The sequence below is a fragment of the Lissotriton helveticus genome, chromosome 1_1, assembly GCF_964261635.1.
Source record: "Lissotriton helveticus chromosome 1_1, aLisHel1.1, whole genome shotgun sequence".
Taxonomy (NCBI): Eukaryota; Metazoa; Chordata; class Amphibia; order Caudata; family Salamandridae; genus Lissotriton; species Lissotriton helveticus.
The window spans coordinates 608,259,784-608,285,446 of NC_136057.1; the positions used below are offsets into that span (position 1 = coordinate 608,259,784).

Here is a 25,663-nt window from a genome sequence, read left to right on the forward strand (position 1 = left end):
TATGCCTATGGAAAGCCATCTAGGCAGTTTCCACTTCGCTGGACTGTTACCAAAGTTTCTCCTATACAGGAAGGTCAATTTCCTTAACAAAATGACGATTTAACGCCAATTATCCATCTATTAACAGTTGCCCTGGACACTTTCTTACCAAGGGAAACCCAACATAAAACGATGGTTTACTTTATCAAAGGCGTTGTTGTTGGCAAGTAAATTTGAGACCTCTCTGCACCAAAATTGCAAAGTTCTCCTCAGAAATTGAGGAACGTCTAGACTCACATTTTGGGAACAGTACTTCCAGACTAATATAGATCTCCAAAAGGACCGTCACCATAAAATTCACTGCGCAAAGTACATAACATAAGTATTTGTAAAGCACACTTATCACCCATGGGTCTCAAGGCGCTGAATAACAGATGCTTATTGTTACCCAACTCAATGGTACTCATTTTATCGACCTAATATGGATGAAAGGCTGAGTGGACCCGCCGGGATTTGAACCTGTGACCATGAGGTTGAACACAGGCCCCTGCAGTGGATGCATTAGTCTACAGCCACCAGACCCCGCACTACCACCTTACCACTACTAAATGCAGTGCGCAATTCCATAAAAGTGTCATTTTTTACAATTTTGCCAAAATGAGGTCTCCAAAAAAAACCCTTATAAGAATGATCCAGACCACGATAATTCAAGGACTCTAGTGGCTTGTGCATCAAAGTACCTACCATAATATTTAAAAACTTAAAATCTCAAAGAGGGACTAAATGCTGATTAAGCAGGTTGAAGCACCTCTTGACGATTTTGTTTTTAAAACAAAGTAAACTGGCCCGTTAAGATTGGCAGAAACAGTGCACAGTTAATTTTAAAGCTGCTACTTATAAGTTTAAAGATAAAAAAAATTATGAATGTTAACACGTCCAGTGTCAGAATCTTAGTTATTTACTTATTCATTGTTCGCGCTTGATTTCTTTCCCTGAAGCAAATAATCACTAAATGATCAAATATTGACTCAAGAGTACGTGAAATGTTCCAGGAAATCAAATCTGAGTTCACATCAGATTTGTTGCTCGAGGATACAAGAATCTTTCCAAATCGCTGCAGAAATTGGCTCTTGGATAGAAGGTGATTAACAAATTGGTAATGCCAAGAGCAAGCCCGTCCAATGAAGCAAGGATATTGGACCTACAGCAGAACACCAGCAACAATAATTCCCTATGTAGCATGCACTATGTGCTGGGTTCAGCCACACAAGTGGGGTACCGTTTTTATCAGAAGTACAGGAATGCTGAGCGGTAGGTATGTTTTGGATCCACCCATATTCCAGGACTTCCATCATAGAAATGTGCTGAAAATGTAATATTTTTTTTTCAGAACAAAATTTTTATTAGGTTTTGACAGTTGACAGCATACAAGAAATAAACCACCGCTCCCTAAGAATCAGAGAGGCAGTGTGCATGTAAAAGTATCGCTTTCAAATACAGTCAGCTAACATTCCCCCCAGTATCCCACCCTCTGCTATCCCACCCGGTGCCCTCCCTCCGCCCCGCACGGTGTCTACAGTGTCCATCAAGAGGAACCTAGCAATCTCAATAGCTGCATGTGAACCAATTCACCCAGAGTCAGTAAGGACGCGATCCGTGTCGGCGGCCCGAGGCTCCGGGGGGTCCAGCAGAAGGCCCCTGTAGTCCGCCCATTTCTTCCAGATATTAAAGTGTTTTGTGGGACACCCCCTGGCCTCAAATATTGGGCGTTCTAGTCCCATGTTAAAGTCCAAGCCCCGCTTCCACACCTCCAGTAATGGGGCTCTAGGAGCCTTCCAGGCCCGGGCTATATCTCTTTTGGCCACTATGAGGCCCAAGAGAAGCAGAGGTCGTTTGTATTATTTCCCCCCCACTTGTTCCATGACATGTAGGAGGCCCAACTTCGGCGAGCGGGGAAGCTCCCAGCCCAGCACCTCCTCCAGGCACTCCCACACTCCGGTCCAAAATCTTTGCAGTCTCACACACTCCAACACCATATGAATAAAGGAGCCCATGGCACTCCCACATCGCAGGCACTCCGGGGAGGCAATCAGCCCCGCCCTCCACAGTCGTTCCCTCGTGTAGTACGCCCTATGGAGGTACTTAAATTGAATAAAGCGCAAGCGCACCGCAATCGGTACTCCCCTAGGGGCCTCCAGGGCTTCTCTCCAGTCCTCCTCTTCCAAACTCCCCAACTCTCCCTCCCAGACCAACCGCAATTTATCAAGGGAAGGGGAACAGTGGGTGACCAGCGTCTGATATATGTTAGATATTTTTTTGGTTTCTAGTTCCCCCATGAACAGTTTAGCCTCCAGGGGGCTGAACTCCGGTAGAGAAGTTAAGTCCGCTATAGCGGGGGTCAGGGCGTGTCGAAGCTGCAGGTATCGAAAGAATTGAGATTGGGGCATGTCATATTCATCCCGCAGAGCCTGAAAAGACTTGAGGACCGAGCCCTTCATGACGTGGCCCAGCGCCGAGACACAGATAGCGTCCCAGCCATCAAAGCCTCGCAGGGAAGCTAGAGCCGGCAATCTCCCATTGTGCCACAGCGGGGTTTCCCCCGTCAGCCTGTTCCACCATCCCATGCGTCGGAGCGCATCGTGCCACACCCGGAAGACTTTCTGAGTGACCGCTGGGAGCCTTTTCCGGAGGGCTGCAGAGTATAAGATTGTATGGAGCATGTGCGGGTCCATCAGGTATCTCTCCAGGGCATAGGTCGGGTCGTCGCGATCTCCGTACCACCATTCATTGAGGACCAGCAGGTGTGACGCTTGATAGTAAGACTGGACGTTAGACGTGGCCAGCCCCCCACAATAGGTCGAGAGGAAGCATGTGCGGAGTGCCACCCTCACTGCCCCCCCAGTCCACAAGAACCGACCCAATGCCGAATTCACCTGTCTAAACCACTGCGGTGAAATATGGTATGGATGATTTTGAAGTTGGTACAGGATACGGGGTAGGGCTACCATCTTAAAGATGGCCGAGCGCCCATAGACATTCAGGGGCATCCTGGACCATATTTGCATATCCAATCGTATTCTATCCCACACGGGTAGCTTTCCATTCTCAGTCCTGCTGATTGCAAGCTAGGACACGAGACCTACCCTAACGCTGCTCGGCGGCTCGCTGTGCTGAGGCGCGCATTCTGGCAGCATTTTAGCGGCGCTTTTAAATAATCCTTTCTCATTATTTTTGTTGAAGTTTAATTCATTCTCCCCTGTTTTTAGCTTATCCCCACTCACCTGCACCATAATTGTGCCCTCCACCGCGCTTTTGCGGGTCCCGGTTCCTGTGGGCGGGCTGTGTGTGGAGGAGTGCTTTGTGGCGGCCATCTTAGGTGAGGGGTGTGCGCTCCAGTGGCTCAGGCGACGGACTCCTCTTAAAGGGAGTCATGCTTACGCGCAGCGGTTACGCGCTGCGGGTACGCCGGATCACCGCCGGAGTCACGCCAGAGTCTAGCCCGTCTGCGCCCGTCAGCGTCCCGGAGGCGGGCGGGGCGGTGGCTAGGACTCTTTCACCTTCTGACTCCGGTATAGACTTGTCTCGGCTTCATTATACATCTGGTGAGTTACGTTCTCTTTGCCCTTTTCCCTCCCCTCAAGGGGGCTGCCGCACCGTTTACCCTGGTCGGTTTCTGGGTAAGTGCTGCTGCCCTGGATGCGGCTGGCGTTTGAGCCGTGCTGTGTCCTCCTCCCCCAGTAAACCAATCATGGATGATGGCCACCTGTGCATGCTGCTTAACACCAGATCTCTCGCTAGACATGCGCAGGAGATTTTTGACCTTCTAGAGCTGGAGAGGCCCCTCTGTCTCATGTTAACTGAGACGTGGCTGGGGGAGTTTTCCAACCCTGACGTGGTTGCGGCCATCCCTCCTGGCTATAGTATTTACAGGCAGGATAGACCCAGGGGTAGAGGTGGAGGAGTGGCCCTGGTGGTACAGGAAAGCGTGGTTTGTTCCATCTTGCCGATTGATGACATCCGGGGCTCTGAGTCCCTTGCTTTCTCCATCTCCCTGGCCCCTCACCAATCCTTTAAGGGTTTGTTGGTGTACAGACCACCTGGCCCTTTGGGCACTTTTCTCGAAGATTTTGAGTCTGTCCTATCTGGGTTGGTGTTGAAAGCGGCTCAGTGTATTGTTGCGGGAGACTTTAACCTTCACATGGATATTCCATCAGACCCGGATACTATCAAACTCCTGGAGGCCACCGCCCCCTTGGGCTTAACACCGTTTCTCGTGGGGCCCACCCATGTGAAGGGGCACACCCTGGATCAGGTTTTTTCTACCTTTCCCCTCGAGGTGAAGGAGATAATACCGGTGTTGTGGTCTGATCATTGGTTGGCCAAATTTTTGGTCAAGGGTGTGATGAGACCTGTTAACATGGGGTCTCTGCAACAGCGGCGCGCCCATCGGGCCTACCACTCTGTAACACCAGCAATGCTAGCGCAGGCGGCTCTTGAGCACCCGTGCTTTTGCACAGGGAATCTTGAGAAGGACCTGGAAGCTTTGCAGGGCTGGTTAGTGGATAGACTCAATGATCTTGCCCCAGTGATGGCCCCCCGTTCTACGATGAAACGGGTTTCGGCCCCGTGGTTTACGGCGACACTGGCGTCGGCCCGGCAGTCTTGCAGGGCGGCGGAAAGAGCTTGGCGTGCTCAATACGATCCTGAGGCTAAACTGCTGTATAGATCTGCGGTGAAGGCCTATCAACGGGACATCCGTGTTGGAAAAAGGGTTTACCTTGCTGGGAGAATTGAGGCTGCCGCTAACTCCTGCAAGGAAATCTTTTCCATAGTGAGGGAATTTACAGCTCCTCGCTCGAATGTTGTCCACGATGCGCCCCCAAAGTCTTGGGCGGCGGACCTTGCCAAGTTCTTCACGGACAAGATTAAGCTCATTCAGGATTCTCTCCACCTGGTGGCGCCTGTGAGTGCAATCTGGATAAGGGAGGACCCCCTCCGCGCCGCCACATCTGGCCCGTTGTTGGCAGTCTTTCCTCCCCTGTCGGCCGTTGAGTCGTTAGGACTCCTGGGTGCTCTTAAGTCTGGCTCGCCCTTGGACCCTTGTCCGGCAAAGTTTCTTGCTAGAATGGCGGAAGTTCTTAATCCTCTGGTCAACCCTCTGCTCAACATTTCATTGAGCCAGGGTTTGGTCCCATTAGCCTGGAAGCAGGCGATGGTGATCCCTTTATTGAAAAAGCCTGGCCTCGACCCGGAGGCATTGGTCAATTATAGACCAATTTCACTCTTGCCTGCCTTGATGAAAATCCTGGAGAAGCACATTCAAATGGTGCTCTCCAATTTTTTGGAAGGGCATGAGCTTTTGCATCCGTCCCAATCAGGCTTCCGCCCTAATCTCAGTACTGAGACCGCACTTCTGGAGGTGTCAGAAGACATCAAAGGAGTTTTGGACTCCGGAGGCAGGGCCATGCTGGTCATGTTGGACCTGTCGGCGGCATTTGACACCGTCCCCCATGAACGCCTGCTCTCGAGACTTTTCGAGATAGGCCTCAGGGGGACGGTGCTCAGCTGGTTCTCTTCATTTCTAGCCGACCGCCGACAAACGGTCTGGACCACGCCGGAGTCTGCTGTGATGCCGCCACTGGGTGTTGGGGTTCCTCAGGGCTCTATTTTGAGCCCGACCCTCTTTAACATCTTCATGACCCCTTTGGCGGCTCTGGCGGAGTCTTGCGGGGCCCGGATCGTGTCCTACGCAGACGACACTCAGCTCCTCTTCTCCTGTGAGAGGGGAGGAGATTTTAATGGGGAGAGCATCCGGGATTGCCTTGGGGCTGTTTTCAGATGGTTTAATCTGAGTGGCCTCAAGTGCAATCCCGAGAAATCTGAGGTGCTCTTCTTTGGGTGTACGTCTGATCCTGACTGGCATGACTGGTGGCCTATAGACATGTCTCCCCCTGCCGTTCCATCTGCAGTTGCCAAGAATCTGGGTGTCAAGATGGACAAGGGTCTGTCAATGAGAGCCCAGATTCTGGGAGTGACGGGCACCTGCTTCGGTCTCCTGAAGGTATTAAGAAAGTTTCTACCCCTGTTGTCGGAAGAACACCGGAAACTGACTGTGCAGGCTCTGATTGGGTCCAGATTGGACTATGCCAACGTCCTATACCTGGGCCTGCCGGAGTATCTGCTACAGCGCCTTCAGGTGACACAAAACGCGGCGGCGAGAGCCATCTACGGTCTTAATAGGCGAGCTAGGGCGTCATGTCTCTTGCAGGCCCTGCACTGGCTGCCTATTCGCAAGCGTATTATCTTTAAGACGCTGACTCTGACCTATAAGGCCCTACACTCTGGAGGTGCAAAGTACCTCCAAAGGAGAGTGTCCTTTTACCAACCGGCTCGGGCACTTAGATCTGAGTCACAGTTTTTGGCGGTTGTGCCGCGCGTTCAAAAAGCCCGCATTGGGGGTCGCTCCTTTGGTCTGCGTGCCCCCCAGCTGTGGAATGCTCTGCCGCTGACACTTCGTGGTGCCACTAGCTTGCTGGCTTTCAGGAAAGGTCTTAAGACCTGGCTGTTTACTTTATAGGTTTCTTTTTCTGTTCATCACATTTTCTTTCTGCTTTGTTGTCGTGTTGTGTTACTTTCTGTAGGTCTCGCTGTGAAAGCGCCAGGATACTCTTTTTGAGTCGCTGTGCGCTATACAAATAAAGTGTAACATAACATAACATAACATAACATTGCGGGACCACGAGACTCCCGGCACATCAGTCAAAAAGACTCCTAGATATTTAAGGCCTCCCGCCGCCTCCTGAATGGCCGAAGCCCAAGGACCCAGGACTCCACTGTCTCCCAGGACCCACAATTTCGATTTCTGTACATTTAGCGTGAGACCGGACACTTCGCCGAAGATACGCATTATATCAAGGACCCTGGGACCGGATCTGTTCAGGTCCGTAAGAAAGAATAGAACATCATCGGCATAAAGCGCGAATCTGTCGGACGGACCCCCCCACCCATTCCACCCCACGCAACTGTGCATCCATCCTCACCCAAGCCGCCAGCGGCTCCATCGCTAGGGCAAATAGGTAAGACGAAAGAGGGCACCCCTGCCGGGTACCTCGGCCTATAAGGAATGAGCTGGAAACCGCTCCCGCTACCCTCACCGCCAAGTCCGTATATAGTAAATGAATGTAGGACAGAAAACGCGGGCCCAGGTTGAGGCGGAGAAGTAGTGCCCGAAGATACGGCCAGCTCAGGGAATCGAATGCCCTATCTATATCTGCTAGTAAAAGGGCCGCTGGGATGTCCGCCGCCCACGCCGCCTCCACCACTAACTGTGCACGTCGAATGTTATGTCTAGTTGTCCTGTGGGGCCTAAAGTCGGCCTGGTCCGGATGGACCAAGTCCGTAATATAGGGGAGAAGGCGTTTTGCTAAGGCCTTTGCCAAGATTTTCGCTTCAAAGTTAAGCAATGAGATCGGACGATATGACTCAGGGCGATCCGGCGGCCTCCCAGGCTTGCAAAAGACCACCACCTCCGCGTGTCGCCAGTCCGCCGGCAGGCACCCACAGTCCCTGGCCGCCTCCAGAGCCTTCCTGTAGCGCATCCCCAGTTGAAGATTAAACGTTTTCATAAATTCGCATGGGAAGCCGTTAGGCCCAGGGGCCTTGCCAGCATTCAGTTCACCCAGAGCCTCTCCCAGTTCCTCAGCCGACAACGGGAGGTCCAGTCGGGCACGACCTTCATCCGAGAGCGCCCGGGGCGGGAGATCCGCTAGGAATTTGTCGATCTCTTCCGCCGAGAGGGACTCCCGGGGGGGGTATTGTGTCGCGTAATATTGAGCAAAGGTCTCGGCCAGGGCCTCCGGGGCCGTTATAGGGCCACCCGCTTCGTCTCGGAGTCCCGGCAGGGACTGGGCCTGAAAGGTACCCTGGCACAGCCTGTAAAGCATCGTGCTGGATTTATCCCCCCATTGATAAATTCTACTCTGCGTAGCCAGCCAAAATTGGCGGGCCTCATCTAATAATAAGGAGGTATATGTCTGCTGGTGATAGAGCAACTGCCCCACTGCTTCGCCGCTCCCTTCCGACGTGCATTCCGCCACTCGGCTGCGAACCTGCCTCGCCGCCTCCGCGATGGCCAACCCGCGGGCCCTACGGTTCGCAGCGCACCACGCAATGTCCACGCCGCGAAGCACCGGCTTTAGGGCCTCCCACAGGGTCATGGCGTCAGTATCCGGGCCATCATTTTCCGTCAAGTAATGCGCTATAGCCTCCCTCATGTGTGACTGGTAATCATCGCGCTGTAGGTGCCACGTGGAGAGGCGCCAACGAAACGGCTGTCGCTTCGTACCTAAAAGCAGCGTCAATGAAACCGGGGAGTGATCCAACAGACCCCTCGGAAGTATTGAGGTAGAGCCCACCCTTCCTATCCAGGGCTCGGGGACAAAAAGGTAATCGAGGCGAGAAAAGGATTTGTGGACTGCAGAGCCAAACGTGAATTCACGACTACATGCATGCTGATAACGCCAGGCGTCTACCCAACCCATCCCCTGCACCATTCTGCTCAGTTTTGTGGTGGCCTCAGGCAACTGACCCCCCCAGGCCTACAACAGTCCAGTCTCCCATTCATCACGTCATTCCAGTCACCGCCCACTACCGTCAATGCATGCGGGATTTCAGCCCAAGCATCAAACAGTCGTTCTATCAGGGCTTCTTGCAGCAGGGGTGGAGCATAAACACTGCCGAATACCATGGGCTCATCTCCCACTCTTCACTTGACCAAAGCAAAACTCCCATGCGCATCCAGCCATTGTGTCTCATGTGTATATTGCACTCTACGGTGTATCAAAATTGCAACACCTCTGGATCCCCTCGCAAACCCAGCGTGGAACACCTGATCATATCCATATCTACGTAAGCTAAGGGTTTTGGTGCCCATAAGGTGCGTTTCTTGGAGGAGTAATACATCCGCCTTTTCTTTCTTCCCCATTCGTAAAACCGCACCCCTCTTAATTCTGTCGAGCACCCCTCTCACATTCCAGCTCAAAATGCGCAGTGAAGCTCGCAGGGGTTCCGCCCCCTGTCCATCAGCCGCCATCAGTAGGCCAGAGCTTCAATCTGTCGGGCATCAGAGGCCACACACATACATATACCATCCTCCAGGCTCCCGTAAACACAGTGCATAAACTAGGCCTACCCACTCCCACAACACCTCCCCTACCCCCCCACCCCAACCTGTCCCCCTGCTAAACCCCCCCGCCTCAAACTATACCAACAACCCCCCCTCCAGCCCCTCACCCCATACCTCAGCAACATTGAAGTACCTGTCGCGGCGCAGGCGATCCCGATCCTCCAACGGGAGGCCGGAGACCCACTACACCAATGGATCCCTCCCAACTACCCACCAGGTGTCAAACAACCCTCCACCCAACACGTGGGAACAAATTCCGGGAGAAGGCCTGCTCTCTCTCGAGCGTCTCCCGACCCATGATCTACCCACAAACAGTCATTCATGTAGTAGCAGTTCAAGTGGCATGTCCGTTATCAGTATCTGCCCTTCCCTCGCCGTCATAGTGCCTCCTCGGCCCCTCGAGCCTGTAATAGTAGCCAAGGACAATGCGGTACAGGGTCTCAAGACTTCAGGGGGGAAGAGTCCGTCGCTTCAGCTTCCTCCACCGTCTCCTCCTGGGGAGGCGGGCGCTTCTGGGAGCGCGACCTCCTGTTGCTCCTGCTGCGTGATCTGCGGGGCGGCTTCTTGGGCTCCGACGTGGATGACGAATCCGAACCTCTTCTCGGAGGGGTATGCACTTTAACACGCACTGTTTCGTCTGTCCACTCAAATACTTCCTCCGGAGAGTTAAAAAATTGAGTGCGAGATTGAAATACCACCCTCAGACGGGCCTGATAGAGCAGGGCATAAGGGATTTTCAAGTTGCGTAGGCGTGCTTTCGCTGCCGTGAAGGATTGTCGTTGCTGCTGGACCAGTCTGGTGTAGTCCGGGAAAATCAGGATTTTGTGGTTGTCAAACATGAGGGTCCTTGGCGCGAGCTTGACGAAGTATGGTGTCCCTGTCGTGATAGTTGAGCAGTTTGGCTATCACAGCACGGGGACGAGCCCTGGTAGGCAGCTTCGGAATAAGGGCACGATGTGCCCGCTCTATGATGAAGCAGCGCGAAAGGGGGTCCGGCGGAAGCCATCCCTCTAGCCACTGAGTCAAGAAGGCCTCCATGTTTCCCTTCTCACAGTCCTCCGGAAAGCCCACAAAGCGCAAGTTATTTCTTCTGGCCCGTCCTTCCGCGTCTTCCACTCGCAGCGCCAGACCCTTTTGGATCCCCTCCATGGCGGCTACCTTCTTCTTGAGGATCACTACGTCGTCTTCCACCTCCGTGATCCTGGTTTCAGTTTCCGTGATACGGGCGACCGCATTGCGCAGATCTTGGCGAAGCAGGGTAACATCGGCTCCGACCGCCCCTATCTTCGCATCCAGCATGTCCCTCAATTGCGTAATTGCTGCCATCAGTGCTGCATTATCTTGTCCTGAGCCCTGGTGTCCTCCAGTGGCCCCGGCACCCCCACTCGGCCCCACGAATTTATCCATCGGGCCCTGCTTTGAAGAGCCCCCGCTGTTGCCTCCTCTAGTCATTGCGCTCGCGGGGCCCACGCCTGTCTGCTAGGGAGACCGGGGCACAGAGACAGCCCCCACTGTCCTCGCAGAGTCCAAGGAGCAGCACCCCCAGCTGGCCCGATGCGGTCCTTGGCACCACAGATACCCCGTCAAAGTCACTGTGCCACAGGAGGTGCCCCTCGCCGCCACACACCCAAGAGTCAAGCCACTGTATCGGGGCCCCGTGTGGGAGCCAGCCTGTCCGTGTGTGACCGTGTCCTCTGTCCCATGGGCCACTGGAGGCAGCCCAGGTCGCTCACCGCGCCTCCCCGAGGAAAGGCCAAGGCGCCCGCCATTGATCCCACAGGCACTCGTGAGGGCCGTCTCACCCAGCCAGTGTCCCCCATCGCGGCCCGGCACGACCGCCGAATGATGGGTCTCACCCCACCGGCACCCAGGCTTCAGAGAGCTGGTTCAGGATCACTGAGGGGGGGTGGGGGGGGGGGGAGCGAGAGGGGGGAGCGAGAGACGGGAGGACAGCCGTCCCCAAGCCCCCAAGGCCCCCAAGCCCCGCGGTCCGAGTCGGCCGCCGAACGGGCCCGGGTACAGGCGCAGCAGCGTCCCCTCCCCCACTAGGCCGCATACCACGCAGCCACCCCTTACCGCCACGATCGATGTCCGGGCGCTGGTCACACCGCCTGCAGTCCGCCGATTCCGCTTCCTCACCGGCCACCAGGCGCCTTGTAAAGTCGGCGGAGCACCGGCCGCGGCCCCACAGGTCTCACGGTAGGGGCGGGACTCCTCGCCCCTGTCTTCCCGGCGTCACCTCACTTCCGGGCGGGCCGCCCTCAAATCTAGACTCCGGCGCCCAACGCAGGCCTCACCGCCGTCCCGGCTCCACGCTGCCGATGGAGGCAGAAAGCAATCCTCCAGGGCTCCCAAACCGCCGTCGGGTCATCTCCTCCTGCGCCTGCGGACAGCCACACACTTTTAGGCAGATGCAGGTCGGGACTACGCAGGATAATTGAGAGGATATCTGGCGGCGGGACGGAGCTCGTTCAAGCCACGTCCGCCATGCTCGCCATCTTGGCCACGCCCCGAAAATGTAATATTTTAACCAACATTTGACATTTGCAGGGCATTCCGAATGAGAAAACATAGCACACCCAGGGGTGGCTCCTCCATGTTTCCCACTGTTTTCTCGCAGTGTGAGAAGCAGAAACATAAAATCGTATTATAAATACCGTTTTATGTTTCTGCTTCTCGCACTGTGATAAAGCAGTGGAAGGGTTTGGTTGGGGGCGGGCAGTCCTGCTCGAGGGCAGGCGAGGAGTGGCTAGCCCAATGTTGCGTGCCCGGACAGTCGTGTGCACTCTTCATTTTCTCCATGTAGGCTGCATGCAGCCTACAAGGAGAAAATAGCCTCCCCATAGATGCCTGTGCGGTCAGCATCCCAACCAATCACAACGCTGATATAGCAGCGCTGTGAGTGGCTTAGGAGAGGGCAGGGAGGCTGCCTGCTTCCTGTTCCTGTGGAGGCAGGAAAGCAGGAGCAGACTCAGCAATTAAGACACGGGACTCAGTAAAGGTACGTTTAAAAAAAATATATATTATTTAACCCCCCCCTCCCCTCGTGACCTCCTTTCCCTCGCAAAAATTCGCCTTTACCCCCCCCCCCCCCAACGCACGACCCTGCGCCCTCCCTCCCTACCAGTGAGCCATGCCAGCCACGACTGAGCAAACCATCATAACTTCGTCTGGTTATCTAGGTTTCAGAAAGGCCATGGACTCATTGGGTTCTTTGGTGGTCAGCTGACCCAGACCTGGAACATGGCAACCATTCATCATTGCAAGTGAAAGGAAAGGAAATTACCCTCCCTGACAGGCCGTATGTCTCGAATTAAGATTTGCTTTCGCTTGTTATAGGGGTGGAATGCTGTACTTCCCAGAGAAACGCAACAAATGGTACTCGAGGGAAAAACGTTTGCTATTGCTACATATAAGATTGCTTTGCAAATCAATTACAAATGCAGTTGTGGGTAGCGTGGATTTAGCAGACACGGCTGGCCTTTGCTTATGGTGCACGACCACTATCGCCGCTGCCTGGAGGTCCATACATGAATTGGACAGAATACACCTTTTACTCAGCAGCACACAAGACCTACACACTTAAATCAGTTCCTTTTGAGCAGCGGTAGAAGAAATTGAGCTGGACCAGGTAGCTCTCTCTGACCAAGCTCCAGTACAGATGCCAATTGACCTACATGCACCCTTACACTGACACTCATCCTGGAGACTCAATGAGTACTTACTGAGTGACCAAGCAAACAGAGCTGAAAAATCAAAGAGATCACAAGATTCTTAAAGGAAAATTAAACTTTAGAGGTTTCTTTAACAACTTTCTGGGCAACCATTAAAGCTTACACAAGGGGCATATTCATAACACTTGTAGCTGGCTATAAAAAGGATATATTGAAAATGTATATACCCCTACACCATAAATTCTTTTATAACTGATCACAGATTACGGCAATTGGTTTGTATCTATAACAACCAATAATGGCTTCTTATTCTTTCTAGAACCTTTACAAACAAATAATACACACTAGTAACGACTATTCACATTTAGTATTCATTGTGAAGTAACACAAAGGAGAAGCCAAAGAGTATGGACACCTCTATGCCATTCGAATGCACTCCGACCGCAAAGGGGCATATGGTACTTTTGGGACCTTAATTCTGAGGGCTATAATAGGTCCTCAGTTGATGGAATTATGTAACCTTCATTGGTTATTATTGTTGGACAAGTCTTCACAATGAATACTAAATGTGAAAAAAAATGAAAAAAATAAAATATATATATATATATATATCACTCATATATTTGAACGTTATTATGCTTCATCAATGAGTAATGTTGTATGTAGGTTTATTTTTTTAAGGTGAAGTCTATGTAAAGTCAATACTAGTGAGTAATATTTGTCACACAATATAGAATACATTACGGGTGGTGTCTGAAGTAAAGATACTTAAGCAAGTGAAAAGCAAGTGAAAAGCCTTTACATACATACCATGTCTTTTTTCATGTAAAGTGATGATGCATTGATTTCCACAAAATGTATATTATTTGAGTGGATAAAGGTTCTAGAAAGAATAAGAAGCCTTCTTTGGCTATTATAGATCTGGACTAATTGATGTAATCTGTGACAAGTTATAAAGCCACTTCTAGTAAATCATCATGACTTGCTTCTATCCTATCCCCCCACCCCATAGTATTTCCCTAGCTAGAGTTGTGCTGTACACATTCTAATCCATACATGCTTAAATATAAACTGTGACGTCATTGAGGTCTTGGAAATTAACTTCATCTGTTGCTATCGCAAAAATAGCTTGAGAATAAAAGGAGAAGTATAACACATTGCCATGTACCTCTTGGTACAACATTTGCATCCGTTTTCATTGATCATCGGAAGCTGCTGGAGAGCTGCTTTCTTGCTTTTGCCAGTAGAAACTATTTCAGAAGGAGTTGTGACCCTGACTAGTGTAGCTGCCCAAAATACAAGCTGAATTTACTAGTCTTATCAACAGTCCATCATTTTCATAATTTGGATATCATTTCATACCATGAGCAGTAGAGGCCTTTGATCCCTCATTTTGAACTTCAGCGGCAGAAGAATGACCACATTTGTAAACGTGTTTGCCTCTTGCAGCACTAATCATTGTGAAATGAGCGGACAGATCATTTTAACCACAGCCACATTGGTTTTTCTTCTTTTTTGCTCCCCCAAGTGCAATCTTTGCTTTCTGGGTGGGCTTCGTTGCTGAAAGTAGATCTTGTTCTGACTGCTGTAAAATGGTGGTCAGATTTTTAATAAATATTAAGGAAAAGTAACTTTTAATAAGTTACCTTTTCTCTGCCTGAAGTTCCAGGAGGCCACATTTCCATTTGCTCTCCCACTTCTGCCAGCCAGTAACTGGCATTTGAATAGGTGTGAAATTGGTGTGAAATGCTTCTCAGGAGCAAACAGTAGGCTGATCTGAAAGGGCAGAGAGGACTCCTCTGAACCGGACAGAATTTGAGAGGTGGGGCTGAGAGCATCTTTTTTGACATTACAGTTCGGCGCATGATAGTAGAAGATGTAATCCCCTGCAGGCAAAATGGTATTCGTATCAAATGCTGTGGGGATAATTCAGAGAAGCTGCTGCATAAAATCGTGGAAGCCGGGTTGGAAGTGATATTTAAATGTCTGGATTATGATGCTACCGCCCGGTGCATTATTGCTGATTTTGAGGAACTGGGTACTATAATAAAAAGGTCTCTTTCCATCACCAAGGGCATATCTAAGAGGGCTACGGTAGGTTGGTTTGACAGTGCTTGCACTAAATCTCTTCAAGAACTCAAGCGGGCACTGTCAAAACAACCTAGAGTCAGGGAGGTTATTACACACCTTAGGTCGACCTACAAAAAGCAACTTATTTGTAGGAAAAAAGAGTTAAGGGAGCAAGCCTGGGATAACCTGACAAAAGCAGCAGCCCTGCGTGACAGTAGGCTTTTCTGGAGCACGGTGAATAGTCCCTTCCTCCTTAAGGAAGATTTCCCTACACTTACAGCCCAAGTTAGCGAAGAAAACTGGGTACAATATTTTACAGGAATCTTTGACCCGGTTAGGGAGGCCCTCGACATCTCTTTTGCCACCCCTACTAATCCTAAGCTATCCTTGGGGATTACCGTTCAAGAAGTTGAAATTGCCATCAATAAGAGCAAAGGTGGGAAGGCACCGGGACCGGATGGGGTCCCGGTTGATCTGTATAAAACCAACCAGGCACTTTGGAGTCCACTCTTGGCCCAGGTGTTTAATGCATCCGTTAGTGATAGTACACCATCCACATGGTGTGAATCTATAATCCTGCCGATTTACAAGAAGGGAGATAGAGGAGAGGCTAAGAACTACCGCCCTATCTCCCTTCTGGATTCCTCACTGAAAATCATGAGCAGGGTTTTACTAGCGCGATTGGAGGAATGGGCTGAGGACAATAAAATTCTTGCGGCTTCTCAACTTGGCTTCCGTAAGGGCCTTGGGACAATTGAGCAGTGCATCAACCTTGATCTCATTATAGGGAAATATACTAAAGCGAAACAGGGCTCTTTATTCCTCTGTTTCGCTGACCTCTCAAGTGCATTTGACTTGGTGGACCATACTTTGTTATGGTCCACTTTACTCGAAATGGGAGCCCCAACAGCAATAATCTATTTCCTGGCCAGACTTTACAACAAGCTTTCAGCCCAGATTCGCTTTGGCCAGGCAGGGGAATGCACCAATAAGATCAGGGTCAAATCTGGCATAAGGCAAGGCTGCGTGTTGGCCCCGTTACTTTTCTCCCTTTTTATAAACTCTATGGAGTTCGAACTTAAAAGGGTTCAAGCTGATTCTCCGCAGATTGACGGCCACCCAGTCCCAGTACTGCTATATGCCGATGATACGGTCCTTCTCTCGAGAACCCCAAATGGTCTCCAAAATCTTATGAATTACTTTTATGATTTTATCCAGGGGAGAAAATTAAAAATTAATAATTCTAAGACCTTCATTATGGCCTGTGGGAAAAAGATGAAAAAACTTAAACCATTTAAATTTAAAGAACACAGAATAGAGGTTGTGGATAATTTTTTTTATCTTGGTGTAACTTTTAATAGTAGTGGGTCATGGGCATCCGAGATTTTAAATGTGAAGGCCAAGATGGGCAAAAGCTGCTCGGGAGTATTTCGTTTTGCCACAAAGCTGGGCAGTCGCCGCATCCCAGATATGTTAAATATCTACAAGCATAGATGCGCATCCATTGCCCTATATGGTTCAGGTGTATGGGGATACTGTAACCATGGGGATCTGCAAGTTACAGAGAATCAGTTCCTCAAAAGACTCCTATGCCTCCCCTCTTCGGCATCCACCGAATTGATTCATAACGAGGTTGGGTTAGACTATCTGACAGATCTAACGGGCTTGAGACCGCTTATGGTCTGGAGGTCAATTTGGGCAAAGGACGAAACTGAATTTTCCAGGCGAATTATCCTAGACTGCCTTCGGTTGGATAATGTTTGCAAGATCCCCTGGTTAAAATACGTTCTCACGTCCTATAAAGAAACTTTTAACCTGGACATTCTTGATGACCCTTTAAGTGCCGTTAATATACCCAAACAGAGGTTAAAAATGTTTACTTGGGAACTAAATCTAATCAGCGTAGTGTCCAATGTAGCCATTTTACAACCCATGTTTTTTACCATTCTAACAAGGAGGTTGGCAAGGACATGCCTATGTACTTAAAAGAAATCACCAAACAATCCCACCAGTTTGTTCTCACGAGGTTGAGACTAGGTATTGTCCATAACTTGGTGGCATTCCCTCGGATGAAAATATGTAGTTCAAGCCCTTGCCCGTGTGACGGTACCACCAAGCAAAGCACATTGCACTTTATGCTAATCTGCCCATTATACTTGCACATCCGACTAGGTTATCTTAAACCTGTTTTTAAGAAATACTATGTGTCCACTACTGCCCATGCCATGAATTTACTATTTGCACTTGACACTTTGGATATTTGCTTCTCTACCGCTACTTTTATTCTAAAAGCTGTGTCTCATAGGAAAAGTCTGTTTTTTTAATCCGACCTATTTGTAAAAATTCTTTTGTATGATCGAATATTTGTCTTTAATTGAGTTGTTCCATTTATTATGACCTATGTTTTTTTTTGCTTTGCATTTTAACTTGTAAATTTTTATTGCTGTATGCTTTTATGATCGTTTACAAATAATCGAATAAAGCTTTGAAATTTGAATTTGACATTACAGTTTCATTACAGTGTCAAATCCTGCTTTAAAGTCAAATCCTGCTAGAGTTTACATATACTACTGGGGTACACTTGAAAGGAAGGGAACAAGATGCCAAAGCAATTCTTGTATGTCCACTAACTGGTAGCTGAAGGACCTATTTTTTCCCCATTCGACTTTGGTGCCTTGGTTTTTACATAGAACATTGTGGCACACTTTAAATGAGTTCTTGTGCATCTACTGTCTGATGTCTGGAAAAAACAACTTCTGTCTCTGGGCATTAATGGGGGTTCAGTGGTGCCTTAAACTAGATTTTGATATTGGATGTGGAATGACACTAGGATTACTCTTGTACACTTCCTACACACACACCCAGCCCTCGGAATCCGCCTTAATGTGGCAGAAGAGTTCCACCTTCTTGAAAAGGACTAAAGTGGGTATGGTTGTCCCTGGGAACTTTTACCCCATTGGTTATGGTGTGCCCAGGAGATCTTCCCATCAACTAGCTTGTGCCAGGCGTAAGTGTGGCATCTGCAGGCCTCCACTTCAGCACATTCCTGTAACTGAGAAAGATCAGGAGAAAACCTGCTGTCAGCAACCGGTGGAGAAGACTCCAGAAGGACTAAGCCTGCTCTCTCCGGTACTCAGGACAAAGAAGTGGGATCCAAGGGTCATTAGGCGAACCTTCTGTTACAAGATGCCTTTTCCTGCAGCTATCAAAGTGACCACTGGCAAATGGACCTAGACTGATGTTTGGCCTCTGCTGGACATCGTGTTAGTGTATAAGTGCCAACCATGATGTCCTGAGAAGGGGGGGCAGCTCCTGTAGTGGATTGCAACTTAAAATGGCTAAAAGTCCGAGAGTAAAATCTTCGAATAGGATGAACCTCGTTGGTTAGGCCGACCCATGCTCCATCGCGGTCAGCATCAAATTGCACCAAGATTCAGGTTTACAACGACCACTGACTATCATTGGCACTTTAGGACTCGTGACGCTATTCCTACTTAAAACGTTATCTCCGGTTCCCATTATTGGATTTTTGTCATTTTGGTGTCATTTTATTTTTTACATTTTTACTCAATAAAATTCCAAGCCGAATTGGATAAATGTTTTGCATTTCGACTTTATTACTGTTTTGGTACTTCATAAATACTTACACACTGCCACTGCAAGTTAAGCAGGTCTGTTATGTGCCATAGCTACAAGGCGTTTGATGTGACTATCAGAGTTCACCCTGACTAGGTTATGATCGTTCCCGGAGGTGGGTAGTCACCCACCCCAAATAATAAAAGCTCAAGTGGCACAGCCAGGAATGCTTTAACTTTTGACTTGAGACAATTGCAGAGCATCTGTTACAATGACCACTTTCTGAAAGATACCTTTGCATGTCAATCGTGAAAGTTAAAAAAGATAATCAAATAACTAATGAAATTATTTAAAAAAATATAAGGCAAACCCCTTTGTTAGTCAGTGTATTCTCAACGGTAAACCAGATGGAGCGGTTACTTCATTAAGAATTGCCCAGTATGGTTTTAAACGAACATTTGTTTTCTTTTGAAAATGTAATTTCTTCTTTCGGTAATCATGTGTGCATCAATTACAAGTATTGAAACAAAACGTACCTTGTTTAAGGAAACTGTGGCATTGCGGTACTGCGTATGGAGTTCAAAAATAATAAAGGACACATTCCTGGATATGTTCTGCAAGACTGCTTCTGTTGGTATGGTCCTGTTGAGGAACACTTCTGTAAACTGTCCAAGGGAAACATCCAGAAGACCTGTTGAATAAAAGAAAAATCACATGGAATTTATGACGTGCTATTTGATAAAAAGTTGTCGTCTGAGCTACTTTAATCACATGTTCAATGGCACTGGGCAACATTTTATACAAAGGAGGCGAACGCTCAAACCAACGTGACATTGGATGCCAACAAACAAATCTCTCAAGAAAGTGAAAAACAGCAAGACCCATCTCCTACTCTGATTCCTGAACTGCTGTGTCCCCTGCCAGATAAAGCATGGCGGAAAACAGAGGAAACAATTTTCTGAATCCGGTTGATTATGGATTATCCACTAGAATGACAGGAAATTATATTTAAACCGGTTCAGAGAGGCCTTTGTTTTGGGGGATTGGGGCAATAGTTACCAAAAAGCACGCTTAGTTTTTTGGAAGGCCCACGCCAATCAAAAAATAAAATAGTTCCAACAGTTCTCAATTTTTACAACATTAGCGGTGGACATATCAGCAAGAACCTTCGGTAATATTTGCACGACTGGACAGATAGACATTGCAACAAAGGGAGTAGCAGAAGCCATTTTAAAGACGTTCAGAACAAAACGTAATCAAAGATGTCACAAAGCTGGCACGGAAGAGTTGCCAGTCGCTAACACAAAACTATAAAACAGGGAATTTAAACCTGTTCTGGTAAAGATGTGTGTGACCTCAGTGCACAGATCCAAAAGCACAATTGGTAGGCCTCGAGAGGGAGTGGAGCAGATGGGATGCCACGGGCGAGGGGATGGCAGAGGCTAAGCATGGTACAGGGGTAGGACTAAATGGGAGGGTGCTGTAGACCGACTGTGAAGGGGACACCCTGATACCATGTGGTGACACAGGGAAGACTGACTAAGCCCACCACGGCATCCACTCTTTGACCATCGAAATAGACTGAGTGATAGATACTGCATTGTGCTGGTGAGTGGCAAACAACCGGAACTTTGAGCCCCTCTAGGATACCTGCAAACTCACACATTTAACAAGGACATGGAAACCCTGGTCATCGGATGATACTTGGAAAAACAGTTTCAAGACCTACAGAAAAACTTGAACTCCAAAGTGGAACTGAAGCAGAAGACCCAGGAAATGTTGAAAGACGAACTACCTAAGATAAAGGATGCTCTCCCTAGAGGACTTCGGAGACAACAAATCTGAGAGGAAGAGTTCCTAAGGCAGGAAATCATAATGGTGCAAGAACAGAAAGTAGCATTCTAAGGAAATGCTGGAACCATTAAAGACTACAGAGTGCTCAGAGCAATGTAGGGAAATGCTATTGAGGGGTATATACACAGGGATTACTCAGAGGTTTGAGGGATGGATCCAAGCACAGACCAAGCTTGACGGGATGCACAATACCTTTGGACCCAGCCTGACAAAATATATAACAACTTCAAGGTCAAAGAAAATGATGGAGGCGCAAGGAGGAGAGGAGAAAGTCAACAAAGCAATACACTGGCAATAATGCGAAGCAGTACCAGGACCTCTCGTGTTAACCCTGAAGAAAAGAATGTTCTCTCCATTGACAGACCACCTCAAGAGGCGTAATGTAACATTTAAATAAAACATCCCTCCTTTGAATCTTCATGCAGCGAGGGCAACAGCATTAGACACCTACTGGATGGAAGTGAGGAGAAAGACTAGCTGCAGGAAGCAAGAGCTCACCCGGCAGCAGACCACCCTCCCAGACTACAGAGGTACAAACGGCAGTGGGTCGATCATGTAGCTCCCCACTTCGGAGAAGGAACAGCGCATTTGCTGGGCATCAAACGTAGGAATGGTGCCAGACTGATTCCGTTCACCCCTATAGGGCATGTCGTACTAGAGATCAGCTAGCCCACAGTGCCACCATATGGACCCTAAAACTAGATAGGTAGCAAAATGTTCTGGCAACCACAGAACAGGACAACCTTGAGCTGGTAATTGATGTTGAACCTTTTCTCTCAGTCACTTGTGCTCGCTTTCTCTCAGGGAAATATACAACGAATACACAGTGGGGCGTTTTCAATATTTATCGCTATTCCTGTACAGAATATATGAGCTGCAAAGATCAATAGACAGAAGCAGATGAGTGATTAGCAATGTAAGGAGTGGCTGTGTGGGTGTGCGAGTGGCTGCGTGGGTGGCTGTGTGGGCGTGAGTGAGTAGGTGAGAGTGAATAGGTGTGAGGGTCTATAAGTGAATGTATTCTTAATTTTTTATTGGGGTCTGGATCCGCGGATCCAAATCCACCCCAATCAGAGGATCCAGGAGGATCACAGATCCTTGCGTAGTTAACAAAAAAAGTTTTTTGACAATTTCTTGCCCATAAGGGGTCCCTCACAGACCCCTCCATTAGTCCCATGGGATCATGGCAGCTCTACCCTGACCCCTTCTATCACTTTTTAATGTTATTAACCATGCTGGGAACAGAGACCCGATTAACAAAATGGCAGATGCAACTTTCCTCTCCGGTTGCAGCCAGCCAATTGTAGCATTGCTTTTGCCACATGGATTCATAAATCCGAAGAGGATCCGAGGAGGATCAGCGCCCCTAGATATACAAATTTGGTTTTCATTTAATATCTCAAACTATTAAATGGAGTTACATCAATTCCCAAAAGGTCCCTTTCTCGACAAAAAGCTCAGATTCTGCTAAATTTAGTGCCATACCGTTCAGCGGTTTGGGCTGTAGTCTGGTCTAAAATGTCTATGGGAATTTGCATGGGGAAAACACGTTTTGAGACCCACCCTTATTCTGAGCCCCGTCCCTTAATGAATCACCCTGAAAATTTCAATACAGCAGCTGAACCGACTGACGTATCAATCTTTAAAATTCCGTGAAGATTCGTCAAACGACGCCAGAGGTATTGGCAAAACAAAAAATGGTCTTCATATGGAAGCTAGGTTATTATATATCACTCCTACTACGCATTTCCTAACCTAGGTGCCTAGGGTGTAGGAATGTGTTTAGCCAGATATCCCCCATTGGATGATCCAACCTGATCCAACCCAATTAACCTAATGGGGAAGAATGTAGGTCCCCGTCTGATAACAAGTTGCACATCCCTCGCCAAGAGATCAGCTAACAGCTGGGCTCAGGTTTCAGCGTGCAGCGGCCTCACAAATGACAGCTCGTGCTCCTCTCCCTAAACCCAGAAATGCTTATTTATAACAAAACATCCTTGCCTTGGGCCGAGATTCTAGTCCGGCTGCCACGGTTTATGTACTATAGAAAGCTGTGTTGTCGCATGGATGAAAACAATCACATTTGCACAATGTATGGATAGACCTTGTACTTGAAGTTCAAGATATCACAATAGTGTTCTTGCTTAGTTGATTTTGTATACAAGTACAGTTTCATGGGGGGGGAGGTAGACTACGAGGCAAGTGAAGTTTGTCTGAGTGAGAAAGTCCAAGCAAAAAAGAGTCTTCTTTTGGGTTCGAACAACGGTGCTAGAGGTGGGAAATAACAATCAAGGCTATAGCCCAATGAGTGGGACAGAATAGCACTGCAATACATACAGCCACTCAGGCTGTGAACCTACCTAGACAAAGGTCCCATGGTTAGTATGATTTGCTTCAACATTGAGGATCTACACTAAATATGCTTTACACTATGGAGGAGGACATTCAACTTTTGCAGCAACTGTACCCATTGAAAGCTGAAAGATCTTTCATAGGGTCAGTGGTTCCACAGGCAGTATTTTTAATCATACTTGACCAAGGTCAGGGGAGAGCGATGCTCCTGTGGTGGAATTTCCAAGGGGAGGCACTTTGTTCTTGGAATTACTCTAAAGGGAGAGCCACATATATACCAGCATTGACCTCCAAGTATAATCTCAACAGAGAACAAAACAAATTTGAGGGACACGGTCACAGAGACATCTGATTCAAGAGATTTCAGGGAGACATTGTTGGAGGTGATCCAAATATAGTCATGGACAGAAGGAGACAATAGATCAGACTGCATGGGTTCCTTATGAGAGGGAGAGAAAGCTTGGCTTCGGCTTCAGAGTAGAAGCATAGGACAATTTATGATGCGCACTGCACCCTATAGATTTAGATTCTACCTTTTCTGTAGTGTACTACATACATGCATGTCTTGATCAATTTCTCATGTCAGACACAACGTTGAGGATCTTTTCAACAGAGATAGGACACATCTCCTTCTGAGATCATATACCCCAATCACAATGGCAATACAGGCATATCAATGATTTGGGGTGACCCTAGATAGAGGTTCAAAGACCGCTTACTTCAGAGCAAGACTTTCATGGAAGAGATCCAGAAATGTATGATGTTTTATCTAGAAGAGAACGATGCGGGTGAAGTAGGAAACTACACCCAATGTAATGCCCTTTAGACTAACAAGTAGGCGCTTTAGCTCACAGTCTGGAAGATTAAACGGAATGTTCAGTGTACATTATTCGCAGTTAGAGCTCAAATTATGATGTGGTATATACAGAACATGTGCTACTCTGCGTTAAGCAAAAGTGAAACTATGGAGGAAATACATTTGAGAAGCTCCTGGTATCGAACGATGGGCAAAAATCGCACTGAATGGGGGTCCACAATTAAGAATGTAGCCGACTGCATTGTAGTGAAAACCTTGATATAGCCATCAATTTTTGCAAATGTTAGGAGGCATTACACTCTTGAAACAATACCTCCAGATGAGGTACATATCTGAAGTGGACCAAGTTACAAGCAATTCCAGAAGCACAAAGGCAACATCTGAAAAAGGCCCTACAAATTGATGAACAGCTTGAATCTTTAGGCTGAGTGTACATAAAAAGACTGGGTTGAATTGTTGGACAGGTTTTTTTTCCCCCACCATTCGTTTTCTAACAAATATGACTTTCAGTAGCAAATGACCCCACTGCTGCCACGTCTCCGATTTCTTTCTGGCATCAGTTACTCAATGGCACAAGAGATTACATCAGTCACACAAAAACTGGGTAAGGACAAATCATTGTTCTTACCCAGTTGTTTTCATGTAGACCGATAACGCTACTAAATGTGGATGCTAAATTATTTATCAGTACATACACGAAGAGACAAGGAAAGGGTTCGAGCAGTAATAGTATAACTGAATCAATCAGGTGCTATACCTTATGTAGGAAAGAAAACCACAATGCCCCTGCACTAGTACAGAAAAATTATTGAGGTGTATGGTAGCTACAAAGTCACTCTGCTAAGTATGAAGAACAGATCGAACAACACCCAATTCATACAATTAGCTCAATAGTAGGTGATCCTCTTAAGACAAAATAGAGAAAGAAGTTTAGGATGTAATCCGTTGCTGGTACGAAAAAGTTCCGTTTATTGTTCCTTTAGGTAGGCCAACACGTGTTTCATCGCAGGGAAACAGACTGCGAATCTTCAGGGCTGGATTGAAACATAGAGAGTACATTTGCGATCATATTTACATTGCAAGTGTATAAAAAGGTGACTGGGTAGTGTCACCATAAGTGAAAAGGAAAACATGCCAACTAGTGACTGTAGGTGACTCAGTGTTAGAGTGTATGGAGACATTTTTTTGTGTGGGGTGACAAAATTACAACTCTGTGAGTTCTGATCCTATTGTTACTAGTGATGCGACGTAGACAGTTAACAACTTCTGGCCGTGGAAGAAATTATGGTGCTATATGTGAAAAGGTTGTGTAAAAAAGTGGAGTGTCTAGCAAGAAAGTACGAAATCCCGCGTGACCGTTGTGGTGAGATTACATACATTTATGAGAACTCATATGCTAGCTGTATCATGGCGCTTAGTTGGTAGATATGTCTCATATTCTTAACATGGTTCGCTTAGTGTATATTGTACATCACAAACTATATTATAATGGATTGCTGGATGGTTATTCCTATTTATAGCTCTACACTCTTAGGTGCCAGCTATGTATTTATTGCGATGTATATTATTTTGGTGAATAATAAAAGTTGTGCGGTGATAGTACACCCTGTCTACACATACAGACGCATCTAGTCTGAATCTGCATAAATCAAAAATTGAAGAAACGATACTTCGTAAAATCCATAGTTCGAGATAGTCTGTTACAGTGATCTCTATTTCTGGTATTCATCTGGAATTAAGTGCAAAAACGGACCGTGCAACGCATGCTCAGTGGATATATTAATGATCTGTTTAAGGGCTATAAAACACCACTCACCCTAATTAGTGAGGTGCAAAGGCCACCTCGGCTAGAGATATTCAAAGGATCCTGTGTGACGGAGTTTCACTGTGTGTGTGAAGTCAACCTCCGAGAGACCTGATGAGTCTGTGGGTGGTAATAATCAGGAGTATCGTTTATAAACACGTGACCAGGTAGACTGATTCGTAACTTAGTCTATAGGTGCATAGAAAAACAAGAAGGGTTGAAGAACTGCGCGAATAGCTGAAAAACCTACCTCAATAGTTAAGCATCAAATTTGAACCGGGAGGAGAGGATTAACAGGTTACTCCGATTGAGTGACGAAGTCAACACACAAGAAAAGGCGGGTACACCTATAT

General features: G+C 47.8%; 1 protein-coding gene across 1 annotated transcript in view; it reads right to left on the bottom strand.

Moving 5' to 3' along the window:
- TM7SF3 (transmembrane 7 superfamily member 3) overlaps positions 1–25,663 on the bottom strand; it is a 220,703-nt gene that overhangs the window by 108,125 nt on the left and 86,915 nt on the right. The window contains exon 2 of the mRNA XM_078674122.1: positions 19,020–19,174. Coding sequence (XP_078530248.1) covers positions 19,020–19,174 — 155 coding nt within the window. The remainder of the gene's footprint in view (positions 1–19,019; positions 19,175–25,663) is intronic.